We start from the raw sequence: 27,093 nt of genomic DNA on the forward strand, positions 1-27,093 counted from the left end.
TAGACAAATACCCAAGCAATGAAAAGGTACCATGCTGGGGCATACTAGTGTTTCTGGCCTTGTAGTCTACCTGCCTAGGGATCCCAGTGACCTGAAAGCCCCCAGAAGGTCACAGGATTTGTGTCTGAAAAACACGGATAAGAATCATAACCAAGAGAAGGGAGGGAGGAAGCCGAGGCCCAGCGAATCCTGGAGAAGGGAGTCGGTCCAGTTCAGCTGCAACAGCTTAGGGGTGGGTGGGGGCGCCCGAAGGTGGGAAGGGCCAGCTTGATGAAAGCCTTGTTGGTTGTGTCTGGATCAGAGGCCAGAGCATCTGACAAACAAGGTGATAGCCGTGGTTAAAATCAGGCTACCAAATGGAAGGAGGCTGCCCTTCCGGTCCTCCCTCCCCTCTCTGTGTCCTTTAACACCAGGGTCTGATTGGACATTTCCAGTCGCGGGGCGACTGAAGCTCACGTAGACACCCCAGGTGTCCTTCGGGTGTAGCTCCGGGGGGTCGGAGGGGCCGGGCCAGGTGGTGGCGCTTTGCAACAGGCTCGCTCTTGCTTTTGTGAATGATGCTGGCCCCGCCCCGGAGGATGCTGGGGAGTAAAAGAGGCCTCCCCCCCGGGGAGCGGCTTTTCCCACGCGCCCCCACCTTCCTGATGTCTGCGTTGGCAAACGGCGGCTGTCGAGCCACAAAAAGTGTCTTCTCGCCATATGGCCGGTGTTTACCGGTTTCGTCTAGCTCTCGCTCCCCAGAAACTGAACATTAATAACGCTGATGAAATGACACGGCTCAGGGAGGGCTGGAGAAATTTAAGTGCGTGAGAGGGTCCCAGAAATAATCAGTCTCCACGTAGCCAGGTCTGCAGAACCTGCGTGGATCGGCAGCCTTCTGCCCCCGGGTCCCGGGGAGCGCCCGGGGCTGGGGACTGGGAGCCGGGAAGCCGGGCGCCTGGCTCTCCGCCCCCGGCCAGCAGAGGGCTCCCGGGCTCCCGGGCTCCCGGGCTCCCGGGCCCGTCTCCAGGCGCCCGGCTCTGCGGGGTGGGAGCGAGGCCGAGCAGGGGCGCGAGCCCGCCGCCGCCGGGCCGCTGGGACCAGCGCCCAGCCCTGGAGGCCATCGCGAGGCGAGGAGGAGGAGAGGGAGGAATCTCAGGAGGAGCAGAAGGAGCTGGAGGAGGAGAAGCAGGAATCGCCTGCGGAGTAGCCGAAGAAGGAAGAGGGGGAGAGGAGGAGGAGGAGGAGGAGGAGGAGGAGGAGGAGGAGGAGGAGGAGGAGGAGGAGGAGGAGGAGGAGGAGGAGGAGGAGGAGGAGGAGGAGGAGGAGGAGGAGGAGGAGGAGGAACCGGAGCGGGAGCTGCGGGAATACCGAGGAGGAGGAGGAGGAGGAGCAGAAGGAGGAGCTGGGGAATCGCAGCAGGAGGAGGAGCCCAGGAACCGGAGGAGGAGTTGGAGCCCGGGAATCGCAGGAGGAGGGGCGGGCCCGAGCGGCGCCCGCCCCCGGGAGCCGCGGGAGGCCCAGGACTGCCGCCTCCCGAGCCCTCCCCGCCCTCTGCACGCCTTCCGCCTTCACCTAGGGCTGTAGGTGCGGCGCGGCGGCTGCGCGGGAGCTGGCGCCGGGTCGGGCCGGCGGGGAGCAGGAGGAGGCAGCCGGCGCCCGGGCCCGGCTCGCTGGCGATCCGCAGCCGGGAGCTGGAGGCGGCGTCATGTAGCAGCATCCGCAGCCCTCCTCGTCTTTACAACTCTTTTTTTTTTTTTTTTTTTTTTTTTTTTGGTGGGGCGGGGGGGCGCGGCAAAATTGTATCTCCGCCCCCCTTTTCTGCCCACTCTGATTTGCAAGCGGCATCTGCCTCTCCAAACATTTAAGGGGCTCAGGAAGGGCGGGGGCCGTGAATCAGAGTTGGACCTGTCGCACCCTGCACCTGGAGGTCACCATGGCAGAGGAGAGCTCCGACGTGCCCCGGGAGCTGATCGGTAAGCTGGCGCGGCGGCCGACTTTCCACCTCCCTCTGCGCCCCCTCCTCTGCCTTCCCACCTACGCCCTCCCCGGGTCCCGCGCTGTCCCGGCGCCCCTTGGGTCCAAGCGGCTGCGGGGTCGCCGGGAAGTTTGCTCCCCGCTGACTGCTGGAAGAGACTGGTCCAGAGAAGAAAGGGGTGGGAGGGATGGGGTGCCCGAGGGGTCGGGCCGGTGGGCTGGGGTGCAGACCCCTCGCTCCCTGGTTTGGGGGTCCAGGTCGCGGAAGTAGGCTAGCTGCCCCACTGTGGGAGTTCTGATAGCGAGGGGACCCCTTACAGCGCCTAGCCTTGACTGCCCCAAACTCTGGAAAGTCCGGGAAAGTCTAGTGGAAGGATAGCTGGCGAAAGCACAGTATAGGCCGCCCTGGGTTTGTACCAAGCTCCGGCAGAAAACGCCCTGCGGGAGAGGGTCCCCTCCTACCCACAGACCTGGGGAGGAGGCGCTGGCTGGCCTGGAGTCTGGGCCTGCCAAGGCGTGGCTTGGGGTGGCGAGCTGGGAGCGAAAGGGTTACAGGGCTGACGCAAACTGGGGCCAGGAAACTGAGGGTTAATGATAGAAGCCCATTTTAATGGTTAATCTACAGATCCCCCCCCATGCCTTAGGGAGCTAGTGTGCGGTACCCTGGTGCAAGGTGACCCATTGTTTGAGGCCCTCGAGGTTTTGCTCCTTAGGGGGGGGCGGGGCCCGGATTTTAAGTCTTGGGGTTTAACTTCATTATCTGGAGGGTTAAAATGGCAGAGTTAAGATAGGCTGGAGGAGTGTCCCGGAAAGCCAGCGCTTAGCTTGCGTGTGTGAAGCATGCTGTCTCCTCGCCAGGTGAGCGTGTCTGTGTGTGCCCGTGTGTCTTGAGCCCCAGTGACCTATATTTCTGCGGTACCATCCTCCCCACACTGCGCACAGACCAGCTGCTCAAGCGGAAGTGCTAAGCGCCCGTTGGCCTCTGGGGGGTGGAATTTGCCCCTCTCTTGGTCCTGTTGGCGATAATATCCAACAGGAATTCACCTGTGTCCGCCCATGGTCACTTCCAACTCAGCAGGTGAAACTTGATGTGAAGAAGCTGCGGCTAGTTTTGTGTGGACCTCTGTACTTTTAGATCGATTAAAAAGAAAACCCAAACAAACCGAGCCCATTACCAGAATTCAGAGTGAGAAGCTACCTCCCCCCACCCCTGGGGGTTACACACCCCAGCCTTCAGGACCTTCTCCTCCCTCCTCAACCCTAATGGCTGGGCTGGCTTCAGAGATCAACCTACAACCTTTGCTGGAGTGAGTGACCCATCCGGTTCTGAGAGGCTCAGACCTTCCTTATACTCCACCGGGAAAAGGAAACTTGACCCCCAAAGGCTCTGGAGATGCCTCCAGAATGTGGTGGACTTTTAAATGTGTGGAGTTGTCTTTACCTGGCAGTGAGAAGTTTGGGTGATCGCTTAGACTGGAGAAAAGGGCAAGTAGGCAATAAGGCTGATGTTGATGGCTATCTTGAGATGACATTTTTGTGTTGATCAGTATTGCCCATCTTATGCCTCTCAACCAGGAGACATGCTTTTGTGATATGCCTGAGGATTTTTGGAGGTCTTTAAGTGATTTAGTTAGGCTGGGATGTTGAAATTGTTGCACCTGCCTTTCTAATTTCAGGTACTCCCAAGAGCTGTGTTCTGATCAATTGGAAATGGTGGCCATGCCTAGACCTCAGTATATTTCCTTAAGCTAATCCCTCAAGGCATTTCAACAATGTATTTATTGTTTATCTTTTATTTCTCTTCTCAATTCTTCCTTTTCCTTCCTTCCTTTCTTTCTTGTACCTGGGGATTGAACCCAGGGACACTCTATCGCTGAGCTACATCCCCAGCCCTTTTAATTTTGAGATAGGGCCTGGCTCAGTAGCCTAGGTTGGCCTGGAACCTGCGAGTCTCTTGCTTCAGCTTCTTGAGTTGCTGGGATTATAGACATGCGCCATCATGTCTGACCAGTGTATTGTGTATCTTTCTGGTTATAAAACTAATGCAGGCTCTTTGTAGAAAAATTTTATTCTTTGCGGAGGAGATTATGTCACTCATGTGACCACTCAGAGACAGCCACTTTTCATCTTTTAGTAAATAACTCCCCTGTCTTTCCATGTGCATATATTCTTGAGTCAGTTCCCCACAGTTCTTAGGTGGAAGTAGCCTGTTCTTGTTTGGAGTTGTGATGAGATGGGGGCTACAGAGAGAACTCTCAGTGCTGGGAGTTCCTAACATGCTCTTGCCCCAGACATTCCACCCGCTGCTTTCCCTTGGACAGGACATGCTCTCTCCTGCATCCCTGCCCTTCTCCATGATCAAAATGCCCTCTCCTTTCATTTTTTCTTCTTACCAACTCAGCTAAACTTTCTTGATGATGTATTATTGATAAGTAAAGTTTGATCACCCCTTAATAAACATATAGTTGTTAAACTGCACGTTATTTATTTTTTTGTTTTTGGTGGTACTGGGGTTCCTGGAAGCCCTTCTACCTCCGGGCTACACTTCCAGACCTATTTTATATTTTTTTTTTATTTTTGGAAACAGGGTTTCTTAAGCCAGCGCGGCTGGCTTCGAACCTGCGCCATCCTCCTGTCTCCGCCTCCCAAGCGCGGGGATTATAAGCGTGTGCCACCATGCCCGGCATTAAACTGCACGTTATACATTATTGAGTATAATTTTTTTTTACTCATTTTTTTGTGGTTAAGTATAATTTAAAACATCAACTGAAACACCCATCGCAACTAGAAGTAAAAATTTTAAGCCGGGCATGGTGGCACACTCTTGTAATTCCAATACTTGGGAGGCTGAGGCAGGAGGATCAAAGGTTCAAGGCCAGCCTCAGCTACTTAGTAAAGCCCTCTGCAACTTAGTGCGACCCTGTTTCACAATAAAGAATATAAATAGGGCTAGTGATGTAGCTCAGAGGTAGAATGCCCCTGGATTCAATCCCTAGTACTGCTGGGGAAAATAAATCTACCATTCCCCTCCTGCAGCTCAGTGGATTGTACTGTACACTTCAATTTGGAAACCAGTGATCTATTTCCTATACCTTTAGGATTCAGCCCAGGGATCCCTTCCTCCCTGAACCTTCATGTGCTTTCTGATCCACAGTCCTGTGCACAGGTTCCTTTAATGGTACCCCTTATGGCCCCCACTAGATTGTAAACGCTTGTGAAAAGTAGGAGCCATCTTTATTCAGCACATAGGAAGGAAGTATTGGCCCAGGAGGTATTCTGTGTATGTAATATATTTGTGAAAATATGGGTAAGCCAAAATGATTATAGTAAGAGGATATTATAGTATGGAGTTATGGGAATCAAGAGGAAGATCTCTCTCTCTCTCTCTCTCTCTCTCTCTCTCTCTCTCTCTCTCACTAGGAGTGCCTTTTTTGGCTAAACCATTTAAATCTGGTTCTTTCCATTGCCCCTACCCTTCATGGCACCATTTGTAGAAGTTGATGTTTCTGTGGCACTGTGTTGAACCCAGAGACTGTGGGAGCCAAAGGTGTCCAGGCAAAGGCTGGAGGAATTTTTGAATTCCTCTTGGCTTATGGTCTGTGTACCGTCCCGCACCATTCTGCCCCAAGTTGCTCCTCTTTTCTTGGGTATGCATCCCGTTTTCTTAGCAAGATGATATCATGCCTCTCAAGAGCTGGCTTTATGTCATATGTTTTTATATTTGCTGCAGCATCTCTCAGCACAAGGCACAAAGTAGTTGTTGATTAAATTCTTGATGGCTGATAATTATTAGACTTCTTAAAATAATCAAATAAAAAGACAAACAGTAATAAAAAAATAACCAGATATTCTCTTCCCTCCCAATGCCATCTCCTCTCTGATACTTTTTTCCTGATTAATAAAAGAATATAATGAACCTATTCTCTTTCAGAAAGCATAAAGGATGTTATTGGCAGAAAGATAAAAATTGCAGTGAAGAAGAAAGTAAAGCTGGAGGTGAAGGGAGACAAACTTGAAAACAAGGTGCTGGTAAGTGTCTCCATGTGTTTTTATTACCATGTTTGAAAACGAAAGTTCCTTTCCTCTCCATGGTTTTGATTGTGAAATTTCTACACAGCATTCATTCTAGGTTTTTTTTTTTTTTTTTTTTGTATTCAAAAGTTCTTGTGACCATCTTGTCTTAGAGTCATTGGAATCTTCTTTTGTTGAAAAAGTCAGGTCACTTAGAGATTAAATTTTGTCAATTGTATCTCCCTCCAAGTTCTGATAGTCACCTGTATTCAGATAATTTTCCTGGTGCCTGCTTTTACAATATTTGAAGTTGGCTGTTTATCTTTGCTGTGTGTGTGTGGCTAATTATATGACTTTAGTCAAAAGGTCTTATGGAGGAGTTTAAAAAATCCCTCTCTTGTCTGCTTAATTCAGACTTTTCAAGTGTTTTATCTTGGCCCATCCAAGAAATGATTACCTTAGAAAATGAAGGAGACTTCGGCCATCTTACTTGGTTTTTCAGAGGAAACCCTGCTGGATGTAGTATCAGCCAGTATTGCCACTGGACTTAGAGTCTCTCTAGTTTGTGGGGAGTTGCTGGGCCATGGGTTTGGACCCTTAGAGGCACAGGTTCTTAGGGGAATCGTCAGTGATAGGCTTATACTTCAGACAGGTGAGAAGCCTTTTCTGATATTCCAGTAGTTTCTAGGCTGAGATTGTGTCAACCCTAAATTTAATCAAGGATGGAATGAATATTCTGGTGATCACAGAAATTTTCAAATATGCAAACAGAATTGTGCTGGATGGAGTCCTATGGACTTGTCACCGAGTCTCAACAGTTTTCAGTATTTTGCTAATATTGTTTCATCTGTCTCCCCCACAGTATTTTTTTCCCCCCTTGGAGTATTTTAAAACAAATCCCAAGCATATGCTGTTGTTGAAAGAGAATGTTTTTAATATTCCATTTCTTCAGATGGAGTTGAATTTGAAGTGTCTTTTCAGATAATATCTGTCTTGAGAATCTTATGAAATCTCCAATCCCAGGATATGGGGACTTTGTTTTGTGCTGCTGGGAATCAAACTGAGGGTAGTTGTAAATAAGGATTACGCTGTTGATGGATGACTTCTATTTCTTTCTTGTCTGTCTGTGCATACAAGTCAGGATGGCTGAGGCATCGAAATGGGAAAACTTGGGGGACTTTTACCCTGCAACAGAATGGGATCCTGGAGACTCATAGTGAGGTCATCGACAACAGGAATGATTATAATGCCATTGTTTTATTGAGCTTTAATACAGAGGAAATTTTCTTATGATTTTTAAGCATAGAACTGTGTTTTTTTTGGAGATGTAGTAAAAGTATAATTTCTGTCATTAGCAGTTTTAGATGCTTAATTGTTATTTATTATTATTATTATTATTATTATTATTATTTTATGGGGGTTTTTTGTTGGTGTTGGGGATTGAACCCAGGACCCTGTGCATGCTAGGCAACGACTCTACCCCTGAGCGATACCATAGCCCTGTGGGAATTTTTATTCATGTATAGGGTAGATTTATCTCTGTACAATTTAAATGTCATTAGTGTTTGTCACAGTAGTCCAAAAAATGGTACTTGGGGAGGTGATGTAGCTTTGTACCAGAGTGCTTGCCTAGCATGCTTGAGGCCCTAGATTTGATCCTTAGCAGCATAAAAAATTTTAAATTTAGAAAATGGAACTTGGCATTATTCGGTATGAATTCTCATCATTATATTAAAACCCAAGTAATTGTTGCAGTTTATAAAGATGGATCCATAGCCAACATAATAATATTAACACCATTCAAAAATAATTATGATTAGAGCCGGGTGTGGCAGGGCATCCTTGTAATCTCAGTACTTGGGGGCTGAGACAGGAGGATCAGGGGTTTGTGGCCAGCCTTTGCTATGTAAGTGAGGCCTTCCACAACTTAGACCTTGTTTCAAGATAAAGAATAAAAAATAGGGCTGGGCGGGAGGTAAGCACGGAGGTAGAATGTTCCTAGGTTCAATCCCCGGTTTCACAAACATACACAACTTTGTGCTTAATTTTTTTTTTTTTTTTTTTTTTTAGTGGATCAAAGTTGAAGCCAAATTACAAATGTATTTGAATTTAAACATTTATCTCCTCAATCTGGAATTGAAGAGATTTGTAGAAACTTGGCCTAAACTTGTTGTGGCTGTTATTTATTAGCCCGGGCAGGGATTATTTAGTATGAATACTCAAAGTGTAGGTCTTCCTTGACAGGATTGAGGTTGACCAAACAGATCTAAAGAGTAGCCTTTACACTGTTGACTTTGGAGTTTTTAATTTAGAAAATTGAATTAATCAATTATCAGTCTACTCTCAGGTTGTTAATGAGAAGGCAGGCTACTTTACATATACTTTTTTTTTTCCATTTTACTCTGATCTTCGGGGGTGGGGGGGAGTCACCATGGGTTTCCTTCTTCTAAAGTAGGAGTCTGTTGTGTGTTACTTGGTTTCTTTTTATACTTCGAGACATTATTACTATTTATTTTCTCCTCCTGTCCTTCCTTCCTTCCTTCCTTCCTCCCTCCCTCCCTCCCCTCTTTTGGTTCGTGAGGATTGAGTCCAGGTGCATTCTGTCTCTGAGCTGTACCCTCAGTTCCTTTTTATAAATTTTATTTTTACCATAAGCTGTTGAGGGTCTCCCTAAATTTCTGGGGCTGGCCTTGAACCTGCCATCCTGCTGTCTTAGGCTCCCAAATACTGGGATTGCAGACATGTGCCACCGAGCTGTGCTGAGACATAATACCATTTCTAGTTTATCCTTGGTCCAGTACTTACCTTCATCTTCCTTCTCCTGACCACAGTAGCTAGTAGCTGGCCAGGTGCTCAGCACTGTGCCATGTTGACACTTGACTCACTTAAGTTGACGTGACCTGTTCAAGCCACCCTGCAACCCTGAGAGTAAATGGAGATTTGGGGAGGCTAGCATGACTTGCTTTGGTATCAACCAGGTGATTACTATTAATTTTGTGGTGCTGAGGTTGGAACCCAGGGCCTTGGGCATGCTAAACAAGTGTTCTACCACTGAGCTACACCCTCAGGAAGACTTCCAGGAGGAAGTGAAACCTAAGCCCACACTTCTGGATGGGTAGGCAGCAGACAGGGGAAGAGTGGGACTTGATTTGGACTGGGAACAGGATGAGCCTGAAGCCTGGAGAGCTCTGGATGCCAGGTGGGGTGGTCAGGACAAAGCCTGGTCCCTTCTTCGGCAGTTGCTATCAGGTGAAGGAAAGCCTGGACTGGTTCAACAGGTCTCTTCTTGCAGCCTGTTTCTGGTGACCTTCGCCTGAACTTTGTTCTCCCTTTTTTAGGGAGGCAAGAGGCAGGTAGGCAGTAAGGGAGCAGATTTTGGAGTCACACCTGGTTTTCATGGCAGCTCAGCAACTTTCTAACCGTGTTAATTGATTTCTTTCTCTGGTTAAGCAGATCTTAACAGTATCTATTTGTATACCTGGCTTTGAAGATTAAGTAGGATATATTTAAATACTATGTAGCACAATGCCTACCATTTACTTGGTAAACACCTAACAAATGATACCTCCAGAGGAATGGGGGGCCCTGCATTCTCTTTTCCCCATGGAGTAGAAAAATGTCAGTTCTGAAGCAAACTCTCCAACTATTCTGTTAAGGGGGCCCGGGCAGCGCCCCATAGACCAAGAGGGTTTGTTCCGTTCATGACACTTTATAGCAGCACAGAGGACAATTCTCAAGGTATATTCTGGTCGAATGAAATCAGATGTGCTAGGGTGTCTTGGGAACAGACTGTTCTCTGTGCAGGTAGATTTGATAATCAGGGTGTGAATGATAAATCGCCTTTTTACTGCATGGCTTTTCAGAGACATTACTGTACCCTGGCGCTTTGGATATCAAGGAGGCTGTCTTTTCCAAACTTATTTGGCCAAAGAATCATTGACAGGCTGGGAAACTGGTGGAACAGGCCCAAGCTAGTGCCTCTTGAGATAGTTTAAAGGAGTCAGGGTGACCCTGACTCAGAGTATTCTCCCAGCGGACAGCCCTGTAGCTGGGGTTTTATTCAAGTGGGGAGCTCGTCTACTGAGGGCACGCTGTACGGCAGGCTTTCTGTTGCTGTGAGCCCTTTCTCTGTTTTCTTCAAGGGATGCTTTTAGGAAATGATCCTGTGCTTTTTAGATTCTTATTCCCTTCTCTTATTTGCTAACTGATCTTTTTTAGTTTTGCTGCACTTAGACTTTATTTTTATTTGTTTGAGACAGAGGATTTTTATGTTGCCCAGGGTGGCCTCTAATCTCTGGGTTCCAGCCATCCTCCTCCTCAGCCTCTTGAGTAGTTGGAACTAAAAGTAGTGCTGGGGTTGTAGCTCGGAGGTGGAATGCCCCTGGGTTCACTCTCTAGCACACCGATTAAAAAATAAAGTATTTAGCAGCCAGGCGTGGTGGCTCATGCTTGTAATCCCAGTGCTTGGAAGGCTGAGATATGAGGATCGTATAGGTTCGAAGCCAGCCTCAGCTACTTAGTGAGGCTCTCAGCAACTTAGTTAAGACCCTATTTCCAAACAAAATATAAAATAGTTCTGGGAGTGTAGCCCGGAGGTACAAGACCCCTGGGTTCCATCCTCAGTACCACACACATACACACACACACACACACACACACACACACACACACACGAGAAAAGTATTTAGTATCTTAATTTACATGTTGTGTGTGTGTGTGTGTGTGTGTGTGTTGCTCGCGCGTGTGCAGACAATATTGGGGATATTGCCCTTTTAATATTTTGAGACAGAGTTTTGCTAAATTGCCCTGGCTAGCCTAGAACCTGTGGTCTTCTTGCCTTAGCCTCCTAAATCACAGGGATTGTAGGTGTGTGCCACCATGTGCAGCCTTAATTCAGTCTTGTTTTTTTTTGTTGTTGTTTTTTCTATGTGTGTGTAGTACTTGGAATTGAACCTAGAGGCATTCTACCACTGAGCTACTCAGTGGTGTTTTGAAACAAGGTCTTGCTAAATTGCTGGGGTTTTCCTGGAACCTGTGAGGCATTAGCCTAGGATTATAGGTGTGTACCACTGTGTTAGGCTTTTTTAAAATTTATTTTTTAATAACTTTTTGCCAGTTGTGGTGGCACATGCCTGTAATTCTAGTACGTGGAGAGGCTGAGACAGGAAAAATCACAGATTCAAGACCAGCCTGAACAAGTTAGCAATGCCCTCAGCAACTTAGTGAGGCCCTGTTTCAAAGTAAAAATATAAATTAGGGCTGGGGGTATAACTCAGAAGTAGAATGCCCATGGGTTCAATCTCCAGCACACCTCCCGCCATAAACTTATTTATTTATTTATTTATTTATTTATTTATTTTTGTGGTACTAAGGATGGAATCTAGGGGCATTCTACCTCCGAGCTATACCACAGCCTTATTTTTTTTATTTTTTTATTTTTGCGGGTCTGGGGATGGAACCCAGAGGCATTTGACCTCTGAGCTACACCCCATGCCCTATTTAAAAAAAAAATTTATTTATTTTGAAAAAGGGTCTCTCACTAAGTTGTAGAGGGCCTCACTAAGTAGCTGAGGCTGTCCGCGAAATGCGATCCTCCTGTCTCAGCTTCCAGAATGAATGCTGGGATTACAAGTGTGCGCCACCACGCCCAGCTTTATTTTATTATTTTTTGAAACAGGGTCTCACTGAGTTATAAGGGGCCTCACTGAGTAGCTGAGGCTGTCCACAAACCGCGATCCTCCTGTCTCAGCCTTCCAAATGCTGGGATTACAAGTGTGTGCCACCATGCCTGCCTTCCCTTTTTATTTTTAGATAATTGTGAATTTCTACGGAGTTAAATAATACAGAGAGCCCCACCCCCTTGTGCCCTGTATCCTCTTTTCCCCCATCTTGCAAAATTATAGTATAATGTCACAATCAGGATACTGATCTTGAGTGATACTGTCCTGCAGTGCAGGAGGTTTACAATGCCACAAGTATTTGCTTCTATGGTCCTTTTATTTTTATATTCTTCTGCCTTTCTCTGACCACTGGTAGTGACTAATCCAGTCTCCATTTCTATAATTTTGTCATTTCAATAATGGTATACTAATGTGATCGTGCAGAATATGTTTGGTGGCTGGATCTTCTCAGCGTGGTTTTAGGTTATGCGTATTCACCCCCTTTTTCCTGAAGACGATCGCGTGGTATGGACGTACCGCACCTTGTTTATTCATCCACCCACTGAGGGACATCTGGGTTGTGTCCAGGTTTTTTTCTATTAGGAACAAAACTGATATAAACATTTGTGTGCAGATTTTGTTAAACATACGCCTCCGGTTCTCGCTGGTAAATGCCAAGGCTTGCAGTGGCTGGTTTGCGTGGGAATTGCATGTCTTATTAGAAACTGGCAAACTTTCCCCAAGTGGCTGGACCACTATGTAGTCCTACCAGCAGCAGGTAAGGAATCCAGTTTCTCCACGTCATTTGGCATGGCATGGACTCCTTTTTTAGGAGAAATGGTTAAAAGAGAAGTCCTGAGTGCCATTAGGAGGGGGCAGGCTTGGGGGCCTCTTGGTTTTCACTTCTGCTGGGCTGTTGCAGAGGACCAGGCCGCACCTCCCTCTCCAGAGTGGTGGAGGGTCCCCTTTGGCTCCTGACTTTGCTGTTGTCTGATCAGTTTGGGGATTTGGGTTGTGTTATCTGTGTGAAGTCCCCGTTTTTCCACACCCCTGATAAGATGGGTCAGAAGCCGGGGACTTTCTTTTACATTTGACTGAGCACAAAAGGGGACTGGCATTCAGATCCAGCTCTTCTCTTTAAAACCCTTCATTCTAGTGGGGTGTGGTGGCGTGTGGTTGTGATCCCAGAACTTGGGAGGCTAAGACTGGAGGATGGTCAAGGACAGCCTCAGCAACTTAGTGAGTCCTCTGCAACTTAGTGACACTCTGTTTCCAAATTAAAAAAAAAAAAAAAAGGGAGTCTGGAGCCTTGGATTACTTGGCTACTCTGACACCTTAGCCGGGTGTGATGGCACACACCTGTAATCCCAGCATTTGGGAGGCTGAGACAGGAGGTTCGTGATTTTTGGACAAACCTCAGCTACTTAGTGAGGCCCTGTTTCAAGATAAAGAATAAAGCCGGATGTGATGTAGTCCCAGTACTTGGGAGGCTGAGGCAGAAGGATGGATTGCACAGGTTCGGAGCCACCCTCAGCAGCTTAGTGAGGCTCTCAGCAATTTAGTGAGACCCTGTTTCTAAATAAAATATAAAATAGGTCTGGGGGTGTAGCCCAGAGGTAGAAGGCCCCTGGGTTCCATCTCTAGTAACTAACACACACACACACACACACACACACACACACACACACGAATAAAAATAGGGCTGGGGGTATAACTTGGAGGTAGAATGCCCCTGGGTTCCATCTCCAGTACCGCAAAAAAGAAGAAAAAAAAAAAAAAAAAAAAAGGAATATCTTCCAAGATAAAAGTTTTGTAATCAGTCATAAGTTTCCTTCCTCCCTCCCTCCCTTCCTTCCTCCCTCTTTTTTTTTTTTTTCTTATCAGTCCAGGGGTGTTCCACCTCCATGCTACACCCCCAGCCCTTTTTTATTTTTATTTTGAAACAGGATCTCACTAAGTAATGGAGAGCCTCACAAGATTGCTGAGGCTGGCCACAAACCTGCGATCCTCCTGTCTCAGCCTACCAAGTACTGCCTCCTAAGTACTGGGTTGCTACACCCCCAGCCCTATTTTTTTTTTTGTGTGTGTGTGTGTGTGATACTGGGGATGGAACTCAAGGCCTTCTACCTCTGGGTTACACTCCCAGACCTATTTTATATTTTATTTGGAAACAGGATCTCATTAAGTTGCTGAGAGCCTCACTAAGTAGCCGAGGCTGGCTTCGAACCTGTGCGATCCTCCTGTCTCAGCCTCCCAAGCGCGGGGATTACAAGAGTGCGCCACCACGCCTGGCTCCAGTCCTTTTTTTTTTTTTTAATTATTGTTTATTTTGAAACAGGGTCTCACTAAGTTGCAGAGAGCCTCACTAAGTAGCTGAAGCTGGCTGTGAACCTGGATCCTCTGTCTTTCCCTCCCAAGTACTGGGATTACAGGCATGTGCCACCATGCCCGGCTTATTGTTTTTAATTTCATATGTTCAGTGTGGACATTGTTGCTCCTGTGCTCCACACCATGTTCATTTCTCATGGCCAGCGTGTTTATGTTTTCCCGGCTCCCCAGCCGCCAGTACTGGCTTGATACAGGAGCAGATGTGTTCTATAGTCACTTCCGTGTGCGCTCTGGACATTGTGTTGTGCGGTGAGCTTTGACCACGGCAAGTCAGCCTTGGCCAGTGGTTTACAGACATTTTTTTTTTTGGGGGGGGGGTCTGGTAGTAATTTTTAACAAGACAAAATTTCTGTGTGATCCATAAGTAATATTTTAGTTTAACCCCAAACAGTGTAAACTCAACCTGTTGTTTCAAGAGACCGTCTTGGTGAACAAGTAAAAAATACATAGAGAGGCTGGAGGTACAGCTCAGTGGTGGTGTGCTCGCCCCACATGTGCTAGGTAGGGCCTGGGTTCAATCCCCAGTACTGTGAAAAAGGAAGGAAGGAAGGAAGAAAGGAAGGATGAATAGACATAAGGACATAGGGAGATTGGTTTCTGTTTTCGTTGCTTGGTATGGAGAGATTTCCTCTTTACCAGTAAAGCAGTACAAATCTCACTGTTTTATTTATTTTCTCCTTCTTCTTCTTCTTCTTCTTCTTCTTCTTCTTATTATTATTATTATTATTATTATTATTATTTTTGCGCTACCGAGGCTGGAACCCAGGGGCATTCTATCTCCGATTTACACCTCCAGCCCTATTTTTTATTCTGTATTTTGAAACAAAGTCTCACTGATTTGCAAAGGGCCTCACTAAGTAGTAGCTGAGGCTGTCCTCGAACTGTGATCCTCCTGTCTCAGCCTCCCAAATGCTGGGATTACAAGTGTGTGCCACCACGCCTAGCAATGTCCCTGTTTTAGAAATAGTCCTGTAATCTCAGGATGCTTTCCTCTAAGCAGTGATGGTGTGGAGAAGCCTTTGAGCTCTGCACAGAACTGGGCTGTCCCAGGACTTACCTCATTGTCGATACCTTAAGTTTAGCTCCAACATAGGGTGTTGGTGTGTGTGTGTGTGTGTGTGTGTGTGTGTGTGTGTGTGTGTGTGTTGGTGTTTTGTTCGAGTAGTTAAAATAGACGAGAGAATGAGATTCATATGGAAGGTTTGTGGGCCGCGATTGCTTCTGAAGCAGGCAGCTGGAGAATCGTTTCAGGCCTCTGGGTTTTCACCGCTCTCTGCAAAGCTCTGGTAGCACTTGTTGGGTAATTTGAACAGTTCTCTTTGTGGGACCATGAGGAGTCTCAACTTTGACGGATCGCTTACAATTCAGTGCATAGGTGATTTTCAAAGCGCCTGGGTGAAGTTACATGGCTCTAGAAAATTGAGCTTCAGAAAACAGCAATAACATGGCAGCGATCTTCAGGAGTGGGTATCTGAGAGCGTGCCTTGTTGCCAAGGGGGCTGGCAAAGTTCTGGGGAATGCAAAAGAAAAGAATCTGTATTTGAATGCTTGGGAATTTACTTGAATGCCAAACTGGAGTCAGCATCCCCGTGCTGTTCCACCGATGTCTGGGTGGGGTGGGGTGGCCCCTGTCCCCTGGCACAGTTTCCAGGACCTAGGTCTGGCCGACTTGAATTTGTCACCTGAGCTGCTTTTACATTCTGCTCACTCTGCAACTGCCCCAGTTCTTCTGTGAGGATAAGCGAGTCAAATGACCCTGGACAAGGAGACTGCTGAACATATACTAGCCTTGGCTTTTCAGTTGTTCTTAAAAAGATACTGTTTTTCCAGCCTCTGGGATTTAGCCGCCCTGGAAGCAGGGCATTTAGGTGCAACCTGGGGAGGAGGAGGCGGGCGAGGAGAGGGAGTAGGCGAGTGGTATGAAAGGGGCTTTGTGGAAACGGAGTAGCCAGGAAATGTTACCAAAATGTGAAATGAACAGGGAGAACTTCCCTCTACCCCCAACCAAGGCTATAAAATAGTTACAGAGAACTGGAAACAGAAAGGCATTTATGAAAGGTTACTGTAACACTTTTAGGTTGTTCACTGGCAATGATGTTTATATCTATTGTTAAAGTAGATTGCAAACTGCAAGTAATTTTTTTTATTTATTTACTTTGGAGCAGACTCTACTTTGTTGCCCAAGTTGACATTGAACTTCTGGGTTCCAGCCGTCCTCCTGCCTCCCAAGGGGCTGAGGCTACCAGTGTGTGCTCTCCTACGAGCCTGCGAAAATCTGATGACGGATAAACGATTTTCCCCTCCCTGATCATCCTTCTTTTCTGAAATGCTTGTTGCCTGTTACTAGACTGTTAGAATGTGGATTAGTGTATGTGGAACATATTGTTTAAATCTTTATGTTACTGAGCTTCCTTTATGTTTTTTTTTTTTTCTCCCTCTAAATTACTTTCTCCAACTCTTTGAGAAATGAGGAAGGGTATAGGGGAGAAAGAAGAATGCTCGGGTGTATGTGGGGAAAAGTTAGCAGTAAGTAAAACAGTCTGTTCACGTTTACCCACAAAGTCCTTTTCCTTATCTTTGTTGCTCAGGAGGCTATTTTTCTTTCTTTTGTTCTTTTTCATCTTTCTTTTTGTTCTTTTTTTTATCTTTTTCTCTTCCTTCCTTTTTTTTTTTTTTGTGGTACTGGGGATTGAACCCAAAGGTACTCTACCCCCACCCCAGCCCTTTTTTTTTTTTACTTTTTATTTTGGAACAGGATTTTACTGATTTACTGTGTATTGGGACAGGAGATCCTCCTGTGTCAGCTTCCCAAGTACTGGAGTTAAAGTTGTGTACCACCATGCCCAATTAAGGGTTTTCCTTTTTAAAAAATGTTTGTCTGTCCGTCCATCTGTCTGTCTCTCCAGTGCTGAGGATGAAACCTAGGTCCTTTTGCATACTAGGCAAGTTTTTTTTTTTTTTTTTTAACCACTGGCTCCCCCTCCCACAATACACACACACACACACACACACACACACACACCACAGTACAACATGATCTCTTGATGAACCTTGGTCAGCAGGTGTCTTGGTTTCTCAGGATGGGATAGGTGTGTAGGAAGTCCTCTTAGAGACCCACTGTATTATTTAACTACCTTCTTTCCTTCCTTTCTTTCTTGTGGATTGAACCTCTGAACCACACCCCCCAGCTCTTTTTACTTTTGAAACACTGTCTTGTTAACTTGCTGAAGGTTTCACTTAAGTTGCTGAGGCTGGCCTTGTACCTTAGATCCTCCTGTCTCAGCCTCCCAAGTACTGGGATTACAAGTGTGTGTCACTGTCCCCAGCTTGCCTAACCATATTTCTCATTGTGGGGTATCTTCATTGTTTCCACTCTTTGACCTTATAAGCATGTTTGCTTTCACATTGAGTTCTTTCAGATAAATTCCTGGCAGTGGGAGGACAGGTCTTTTTATTCTCATTGTTATTCAGGAGATCTCAACAGAGAATAATTCTTCCACTTCATCAATCGATTATCATTAAAAAAAAGAAAAGATCAGGTGTGGTGACACATACCTATAATCTCAATACTTAGGAGGCTGAGATAGGATCACAGGTTCAAGGCTAGCCTTAGCAACTTAGGCCCTCAATAACTTAGCAAGACCTATTTCAAAATAAAAATTAAAAAGGGCTGAGTATATAGCTCAGAGTTACAATGCCCCTGGATTCAAGCCCCAGTACCAACTCCAGCAAAACCCAAATAATTCTTCAAAATAAACAAACCTACTTAGTGGCATGGTGTGTTCTCTTTGCCTTCTCTGCCTCGCATTTCTTAGGCCCGTGCTCCTGCGACCAAGCTCCTGGGCGACCTCTTCCATGCAGGCCGCAGCACCTCGGGTCGGCCTGTGGAATTGCCTCCCGTGAAACCTTTGCAGGGCTGGACAAGCCCAGCGGCGCTCTGTGTTTACCGGTGACTGCAAACGCGGCTCCAGAGCCTTGAGCATCCCTGTTTTCGCCGACTCGGCTCTTTCCATGGCTGACCCTGGCGAGGTGTGAGAATGTGTTACATGATTTAGATCTTCACCTGGAGCTTCAAGGGCTCCGGTAAGTGTGAGTGAAGGGATTTGCTGGTGATAAGGAGCACGGCACCCTCATTAGATCCAAAGACCAGCCGCCCTGCGTGTCCAGCCGGCTCAACATCTCTGGAGATAATTTAGGGTCAAGATGAAAGGAGATGTTGCTTGTGTTCCCAGGCGATTGTGAAGGCAGCTGACTTTACCTGTGTAGCTGATACCCATCTTTGAAATGCCGTGGTCCTTCCCCATCTTCCAGGAGGGCAGTCATCCTTCCTACTCCTCTTACTTACCCCATTTCCTGACCCTTTCCCTGTCTCCTTGCCCTGGGGAGTGCTGTCCCAGTGAAGAGACCTCTCTTCTTCCGGGAGCCTCCTCCAAGAGTCCCTGTGCATCCAGGCTCCAGCCTGCTTCTTCCAGCCCTTCAGGACACCTGAGTGTGGTGTTGCCTGAGGAAGCTGATAAAGTTTCAGAGCCCTGCAAGGCTTTTTTTTTTTTTTTTTCTTCTGGTACTAGAGGTTGAACCCGGGGCCATTTTACCACTGAGGTATACCCCCAGCCATATTTCATTTTTTATTTTGAAACAGAGCCTCACGATGTTGCTGAGGCTGGTGGCCTCAAACCTGTGAGCCTCCTGTCTCAGCTTCCCGAGGACTGGGATTACAGGCCCGTGTCGCCATGCCCGGCGTGTAGGGTTCTTTCAAGACAGCGTCTCTGTTCCTTGATTCCCATGGGCACAGCCGTACTTTCCTTGAATCAGAGCTCGGGAGGGGCTAGTAGAAGTCTAGGCTGACCAGGCAAGGTGTTATCAGTGGGCATTTTTTTTTTTTTTTTTTTTTTTTTTTTTTTTTTACTGAATCCATCTGTCCTGAATCAATTGTCACTCGCCATGGGTGAGACCTGGAGAGAAGCAGCTGTCCTTTTCTGTTGTTGTTGTTTGTGTTTTGCTGAGTCTTAGATGGTTCAGTTTGGCATCTGGAGCATCCAAACCCTTCTCTCTCAAATCACTGTGGAGTTTCTGTCCATTGCCTGCGTCCTGGGGAGGGCATAAACACTGCAGTCAAAGGAAACATTTTGTACAGTTTTGCTCACTGAGTCACCGGCGCTGCTTGTTCTGATGGTAATCGCGGCTGGCGTGCTCGGCCTGTGTGTTTCTGGTCCCCAGTTAAGTCTCGGGGGCGCCAGCTCCTTATCAGCACTTCGATCTCCAGATTCCCTGTGAATTAACTGTGAGGTGCTGGGAGCTAGTGTCTCTTCAACAGTATGCCTCTCTCAGAAAAAGAAAACGAAAGCAAATAAACCTTTGCAGTTTACGTGGTTCGTCACCCTCCCTTATTTTACTTCTCTGTCAGAAACTCATTGGGACTTTCCTGTTCAGTAGTTCTCTCTGGCTCTCTGTCTCTGTCTCAGCCCCCCTCCCTTTTTTAATTTTGTGGCACCAGGGATTGGGCCTGGGGGTGTTCTATCTCTGAGTTATACCCCAGCCCTATTATTTTTTTATTTTGAGGCAGCCTTGTTAAGTTACCACACACTTGCCTTGAACCTGTGATCCTCCTGTCCCAGCCTTTCTAGTACGGGGATTATAGGTATGTGCCACTGCATCTGGCCTGCCAGCTTCCCCTGCCATCCGTCTTTCCTTCCTCCTTCCCTCCTTCTCTCTCTCTCTCTCCTTTAAGCTGTGTTGGAAATCAAACTCAGCACCTTACACATGCTAGGCAAACACTCTATGTCTGAGCTACTCCCCGCCTCCTTCCTTCCATTCATTCATTCATTCTTTCTCTTTCTCTCTCTTTCCTCTCTTCTCTCTCGCTCTCTTTCCCTCTCTCTCCTCTCTTTCTTTTACTGGGGACTGAACCTAGGGGCATTCTACCTCCGAGCTATACCCTGAATTCTATTTTATTTTTATTTTGAAACGGGGTCTCGCTAGATTGACGAGAGTCTCACTACATGCTGAGGCTGTCCTCAAACCTGTGATCTTCCTGTCTCAGCCTCCCAAGTACGGGATTTACAAGAATGTTCCATGATGCCTGGCTCCCAGCCCCTTTCTTGAGAAGGCCTGGATTCAAGACTCTGGTCCAGCCTTTCCTGTCCAGCAGTGCTTATTAGCAAAGCCTCTGAAGCCAAGGAGAGGTTATTAGCACCTTGTCACTTAGAGTTCCCTAAGCACTGTCCCGTGTGTGTTTTCTTGCTGCAGAGTTAATGAAAGGGGCATCTGTCTTTACACTTGACATATGCAGGTTGTCTGCAGAGCCAAGCATGACTGTGTGCAGAAAAGCTTTGTGCTTGGTGGCTTTTTGTCTGGCTGTGTTGTGGGGAATAAATGTTTTTTTTTTTTTTTTTTTTTGTTTTTTTTTAAACACCAGAGCAGGGTTCTCTTTATTAAAAGGTTTAAAAAAAATTTTTTTTTCAATTTATGGTACCGGGGATTGAACTCAGGGACATTCTACCTTCAAGTTATATCTTGGCCACTTTTATTTTTTTATTTTGAAACATGGTCTTACTAAGTTGCTATGGCTGACCTTGAACCTACCTTCCATCCTCCCATCTCAGCCTCCCAGGCACTGAGATTACAGGCAGGGCTCTCCAGCTCAGGATCCTAGAGTGTTGCTTGTGAACTTTGAAGCCTTAGTTCAGGAGCAGGGTCTTCACAGACATTTCATGGCTCTGTTCCTTAGTGGCTTTCTCCATGTTGAATGGGTTTGAATCCTGAAACTGCCATTTACTACCATTTAACCTTAGACAAGTTATTTAACCTCTGTCTTACTTGCCTCATCTGTAAAATGGATGTAATAAGAGAACCTACGTCATAGATTTGTTTCAAAAATTGAATGAGATGTTGTATATACAGGATCTTAAAATAGTACAGGGCACATGGGTCATCAGTAAGTTAGATTTAGCTATAGTCAGAGATCATGCTACATACTTTGATAATAAGAATCCATTTGCATATTTGTATTCACAGATCACTTGGGTATACTTTATATAAATATTTCAAATGGAATAACTCAACTTTGCATCTCTGCCTGGCCTTGCACAAAGTGTTTGTTGTGATGTGTTTTCTGCACAGAGCTATTTTTAAGCTCTTCTGTCTGCAGAAGTGATGCTTTCTTTAATTTGTTGTCCTTAATTTGCAAAGTCTTTAAGAGTTAAAATGTGTGGTTGAGAGATAGGTCTCTGAAGAACACACTGTGCGTTTTTTGTTTCTTTTTATCTCCTTTTCATTGTATTCTGAATGTGTTCAGAATTATGCTCACGCCCCTCTCGCTTTCAACTTAGTAAGATTAACAAAATATGGGAAGTTGGAGCTGGGTGCAGTGGTGCACACCTCTGATCCCCTCTACTCTGAAAGTGGAGACAAAAAGATCTCAAGTTTGACGTCAGCCTGGGCAATTTAGCAAGACGCTGTCTCAAAATAAAAGATTTAGAAAGGGCAGGAGGTGATATATAGGTGGTTAGAGCCCCCCTGGGTTCAATCCTTAGTATAGTATAAAACAAAACTCAGTAGCTGGTAGCTGCCCACCTACTTGGGGCTCCTTGGCTGGCTCCCGCACCTCACCCCAGTTGCTTCCTCTTGGTTTCCTTCTCGTTGCCCTTGTTTTATGAGGAGGAATATTATCTGGGTCCACTGGTTCCTGAGGCTCGGCATTTCCATGCATAGGAGGATTCCTGGGCGTACTGAATTCTCTGTCTCCCAGCCATGAGAGGTATATCACCTTCTGAGCAACGTTGGAGCATCTCAACCTCAGGACTATTGACATTTGGGGCCAAATAATTCTTGGTTTTGGAGGCTGCCCTCTGTATTGTGGGATATATATAGCACCCCTGGCCACTGGCCACTAGACACCAGCACCAGCACCCACCCTTCCTGCAGTTGGGATGGCTAAACATGTCTCTAGAGATTGGTCACTGTCCTCTGTGTGGTAGGAAGTGGTCCTAGCTGAGAATCACTGAGTTAGATCAGTGGGCCTCCAAATGTCAGAGCGTAGATACGTCTTGTCATACTTAGCTTTAGAGTTATATTCATGCCTGAAAAATTTATGGTTCTAGGATAGAGCCATGGTTGATTCACTTAAAAATATATATGCCTAGCAGGTGTGTTGGTGCGTGAGTGTAATCCGAGTATTTTGGAGGCTGAGATAAGAGAATTGCAGCTTCACTGCCAACCTTCAATTTAGTGAGGCCCTCTGCAACTTAGTGAAACCCTTTTTCAAAATAAATAAAATAAAATAGGGCTGGGGTTGTATCTCAAGGCTAGAGTGCCTCTGGGTTCAATCCCCAGTACCACAGACACAAGCAAAAAATCGATATGTATGTATGTATGTATGTATTTATTTATTTATAGTACTGGGGGAAAAACAGCCCTCCAAGTACTGGGATTACAAGCATGCGCCATCATGCTTGGCTTATATGCATTTAAAAATATTTACTTTTGAAGTAGTTAGAAGCCTATATTTCAGTGTCACAAAAGTCAACAAACCACACCAAGCAGAAGTTTGCTTTGCTTTAAGATGCCTAAGAGGTTAGACCAGTGGTTTTCAGTATGTTGTCTTGAGAACGGCAACATCAGCATTACCTGAAAACTTGTTAAAAATGCAAATTCATCCCACCCAGACCTGCCAGTCAGAAACTTTGGGGATGGGGCTCCACAGTGGTTTGTGTGTATGTGTGTGGCTGGGGAACCAGGAACATTTTACCTCCAAGCTACACTCCCCAGCCCAATTTTTTTTTTTTTTTTTTTTTAAACAGGGTCTTACTAAGTAGCTGAGGCCGGCTGCAAATTTAGTTCCTCCTGTTTCAGCTTCCCAAGTACTGGGGTTACAGGCGTGCACCACCACGCCTGGCCGCAGTGTGTTTTAACAAGTAATTTGGATGCATACTGAAGTTTGAGAGGCCCTGAGTTAGTTACTTTGGTAAGCACTAATTAGAGGCCGATAGAATATGCCTAACAAATAACTATAACTTGCTACTTATAAAACTTTGGAATCTGTTTAGGGAAATGATTTACTTGACAGGTCAAGCTAGGCGTCTTATCTTTTTTTTTGTGTGTGTGTGTGTGTGTGGTACTGGGGATTGGACCTAGGGATATTCTACCTCTGAGCTACACACCCAGTTCTTTTTATTTGTATTTGTCATTTTTAATTATTATTGTTGTTGTTATTATTATCATCATCATCATCATCACTGTATTGGAGATTGCACTCAGAGACGTTCTACCTCTGAGCTATGCCCATAGCCCTATTTTATTTTATTTTATTTTGAAACAAGTTCTCGCTAGATTGCTTAGAGTCTTGCTAAGTTGTTGAAGCTGGTCTCGAACCTGCTTCAATTCTCCTATCTCAGCCCCCCCCACCCCCCAGTACTGGGATTATAGACGTGCACCATCACACCCCGCTAGTCTTTATGGCCCCTCCTGGGAGCTTGCCCTGTGTCCAGCTTCCCATCCAGGATTTCCTTTTGTCAATGACCTTGAGCATGGGTGTGTGTGTGTGTGTGTGTGTGTGTGTGTGTGGACACTTTCACTCTTAGACTCTAGCTGGCTGAACCAGGAGTGTCTTGTCTGAGCCCAAGGCCAGCATCTCCAGGCTAACAGCTCCTCCCAGAAGAGCTCACCTGTACTGGACAGATTCCTTCTCTTGGGACTTTGAGCATTGAAGAAAGCAGAAGGCAGAAGGTGGGACTAGCCCTGGGCTAAGCAGACACTGTGCAGACTCAAGGGGCTGTCTGAGAGCCTGTAGTGGTGAGAACAGGGGCGCTAAAAGTGAAGTTTCCACTGGAAAGCGTCATTCCTCAGTTTGAAGTTGAGTTAAATGTCTTAAGCCAACACATCCATGAAACAGCTTTGCACTTTGCTCCCAGGCCCAGCGAGGTGGCTGCCTGATGGGCTGCCTGCTTCGCTTACTTCTCTGGGTGGCTTTCTCCTAGACCACCATTAACTGAGGCTGCCTTAGTAGGTGATTCTCTTCTGTGCCTGGGAAGGCTCACCCCTAGATTAGAAGGCTGAGTGAGCAGTCTCTGCAGCTGGTTGGCGTGGCACGCTGCTTTCCGGAAGCAGTGATTCCTACCCTTGTGGTTAAGCCCCTGCTTCCCTATTTAAGAACACTCTCTAGGACACTTGGGGTATGGTCAGGGGTAGAGCCTTGCGAGTGTGAGGCCCTGCGTTCAGTCCCAGCACCACTAACATCAGACTCCCCACTCTCCACCTGGGATTCTGATGTGTACTTGAAGCCTACATTACCGGGAAGAGCAGAAGACCAAAGCCGTTCAATTTAGCTTATTGATTTATTGACTTTCCCGAAAGAAACCTTCCTGGGACATATTTCAGAAAACTCAGACTCTGCTTTGCTTGCTTACATCAGAACAAAGAGGGCAGGCAGCACACCATATTTGTTCCAGAGATCTACTGCTTTGGTTCCAATTGCAACCCCCACCCCCCACCCTCCTTTCCTTCCAGTGTAGTGCTGGAGATTGGGACCCAGGGTTTTGTGCTGTTCAGTGTTCTGCCAACCCCTCCAGACACATTTCCTCTTAACATTTCCTGTTAAAGTCTCTCAGTGCCATCACCTAATCATGATTTGTTCATGGTTTACATAAATGACTAGGTCCCGAAGTGCAAAGTTCAAGCCCAAACTAGATTTCTCAGGGCCTGACTCAGCAGCTTTATCTGACAGAGCCTATCTTTAATTTAGCTTCATGCAAGATGCAGGATCAATAATACTGATGGAGCCAGGGAGGGAGAATGGCCAGCTGCAAAGGGGGCCCATCGCCGGTGCTTGGACGGGCTCTTCCTTGGTCAGGATGCTGACCGCATCCTGTTAAGCACGCTCTGATTGTACTCTGGAGTTTTGCTTTTCATGACAGCTTCTCCTCGCCCCCGAGACTACAGGGTGCTGCAGGAGGAGTGTCACCCCCTCCTGGTGCCTACGCTGTTGATGTTGGTGCCTACGCTGTGGGTGCCGCTGTCTCAGCAGTGTGAATCATAGTGCAAACGAGCTGCTCCTCCTGTTTCCTTTTCTGCAGGTCATTCTTGAGAGAGTGATTTATTTCCTGTTTGCGAGGGCTCCATCTCTTCACTTATATGGGAAAGAAGGCAGCTTTGGCTGGTGACAGGTCTCTCCTCTGTTTGAATAGGCACCCATTGGAGAGTTGTTTATGCCACTTGAGGGACAAGATTCGTTTTCTTAGGTTTTCAGAGGTGACGCTTCATTGTGTGACAAAAGTATAATATGCGATTTTATTTTGATCATTTTTATCTAGCTGTTGGAATGGCCAAGAGAGCGTCTCATCTCCTCTTGGTGCCACGAGTGTATATACCAGAAACTCTGTGTAGCTTTGAGCCTGTGTGCCCTAAATTGGGAAAGTGACAGACAGAACCTGTCCCCAAGATGTGAGTAGAAGCCCATGCTCTAGGACTTGGACTCTGCCTCAAACTTTTAACAGATTTCCTCCATTTCTCCATCCTCAGAACCTTTGGCCTTCTTACGTACAAGTTACACATGTCATGAAGCACCAGTGAGCTCTGCACAGGACACTAGTGGTACTAGAACCTCAGAGAGAAGCTGACAAGGTCTATATCCCTTTGGACCTTTGGTATAACTGTCCTGACTCTTCACCAAATGATGAATCGGAAAAAAATATATGTCAAACATGTCCATCCATCCCGTTTTGGGGAAATTACTGAAATGTTTCATTTAGCCAATAAGTTCTGAGCACCATCGACTTGTGAAGGAGCTCTGTCTTCAAGGAAGGAGGCCCTCATGTGAAATTGACTGCGGCCCTGATCTCTTTGCAGGGACCCTTCTTCATTGTATGTGGCCTGAGAACAAGTCAGAAAAGATGTTACTCTGCAAATGATAATGGTTAAAGATGATTTTAGGCTACTCTGCTTTAAAGTATTTAGAAATCGGGCTTAAATATATTTGATCTTGTTGACCTGAGCAACTTTGAGGCCACCTCCTCTTAGGTGCCCCGCAGGATTGCATATGGGAGGTGCTGCCACTAAGACAGGAGAGTAGATTTATTGTCTTGAGCTGGAGCAGTTGATGAACTTTAGGGAGATGAAGATTGGATAGAGACCTAGAGGAATCTTCCCAACAGCCCCAGCTGCCCAGTAGTAGAGTGAATGATGGGGGAGGGGTGGAGACGAGTTCCCAGCAGCTGGGCAAGTCCATGTATAGATGCTTGACCTCTTCACTGGGATATTCCGCAGGGCATCAGAGTGGGAAGAGAGTTCCTTCCATCTGAGAGTATGGGACTCAATAATTTTTGCTGCTCATGTTCAAAATGATAATATGCGAGTTAGAGCATATTAAATGTCATGGTAAAACTTAATATATTCCTATTAGAGAGGCCTGCCAAAGCAGTTGCTAAGGAGAATTGAGTCTCACACTGACTATGGATTGGTTCTGTGCTTTAGGATTGAGTGTACATTATCACTTGGATGAGGTTAAAATCGAATTAGGAAGTCTGGCCCTTTGGCCCCCTGCTGGCTTTGCTGCTTTTAGTTCCAGTAAAGATGCCAGAAGCCTTTTGAACAAGTTGAATAGGGTTTGCTTCTGGCACTTTTGAATCTCACTCTGAGAATTCTCTCCCCCACCTTCCTGGTGGCAGAAGACAATGGACGTTGTCTGACTGTCTCTCTGGAGAAAGAGACAGAGGCATTTATAAAGAGCCCCTTCTAATTTCCGGAGCCTGGGGACCACAGACCCCAGGTTTAGCTTTAATGTTTTAAAAATGTTCTTAGGACTGCAATTTTAGTTAGTAGTAGGGACATGGTAGACTCCTTCCAGGAATATCGTGAGAGTGGATACAAAGGAGAGCTTTTAGTATTTTAGGAGAAAAGGCCTGGGGCGTGTTCTCCTTCCCTTGTCCTCACTTTTAATTTTTTCAAGATCTTTAAGGCAATCTGTTCTTCTTCAGGTGAGTTGTGGAATTTCCCTCTACATTTTATTGCATTATCAGACATTGATTTTGCTGAGTGGATACAACAAACAGCAAGTTAGTGAGGTGGCAGTTCACCTTCTTGCACC

At 46.2% G+C, this 27,093-nt stretch overlaps 1 protein-coding gene across 5 annotated transcripts in view; it reads left to right on the forward strand.

The window, feature by feature from the left end:
• Positions 1-1,915: 1,915 nt before the first annotated feature.
• CARMIL1 (capping protein regulator and myosin 1 linker 1) overlaps positions 1,916-27,093 on the forward strand; it is a gene marked incomplete at both ends in the record, with an annotated part of 268,378 nt that continues 243,200 nt past the window's right edge. For all 5 annotated transcript variants that reach the window (XM_080710653.1, XM_080710650.1, XM_080710651.1 and 2 more), the window contains 2 exons: positions 1,916-1,955; positions 5,888-5,985. In XM_080710653.1, the coding sequence (XP_080566779.1) occupies positions 1,916-1,955; positions 5,888-5,985 (138 nt within the window). The remainder of the gene's footprint in view (positions 1,956-5,887; positions 5,986-27,093) is intronic.

The sequence above is a fragment of the Muscardinus avellanarius genome (assembly GCF_963383645.1).
Source record: "Muscardinus avellanarius genome assembly, chromosome: 14".
Classification (NCBI taxonomy): domain Eukaryota; kingdom Metazoa; phylum Chordata; class Mammalia; order Rodentia; family Gliridae; genus Muscardinus; species Muscardinus avellanarius.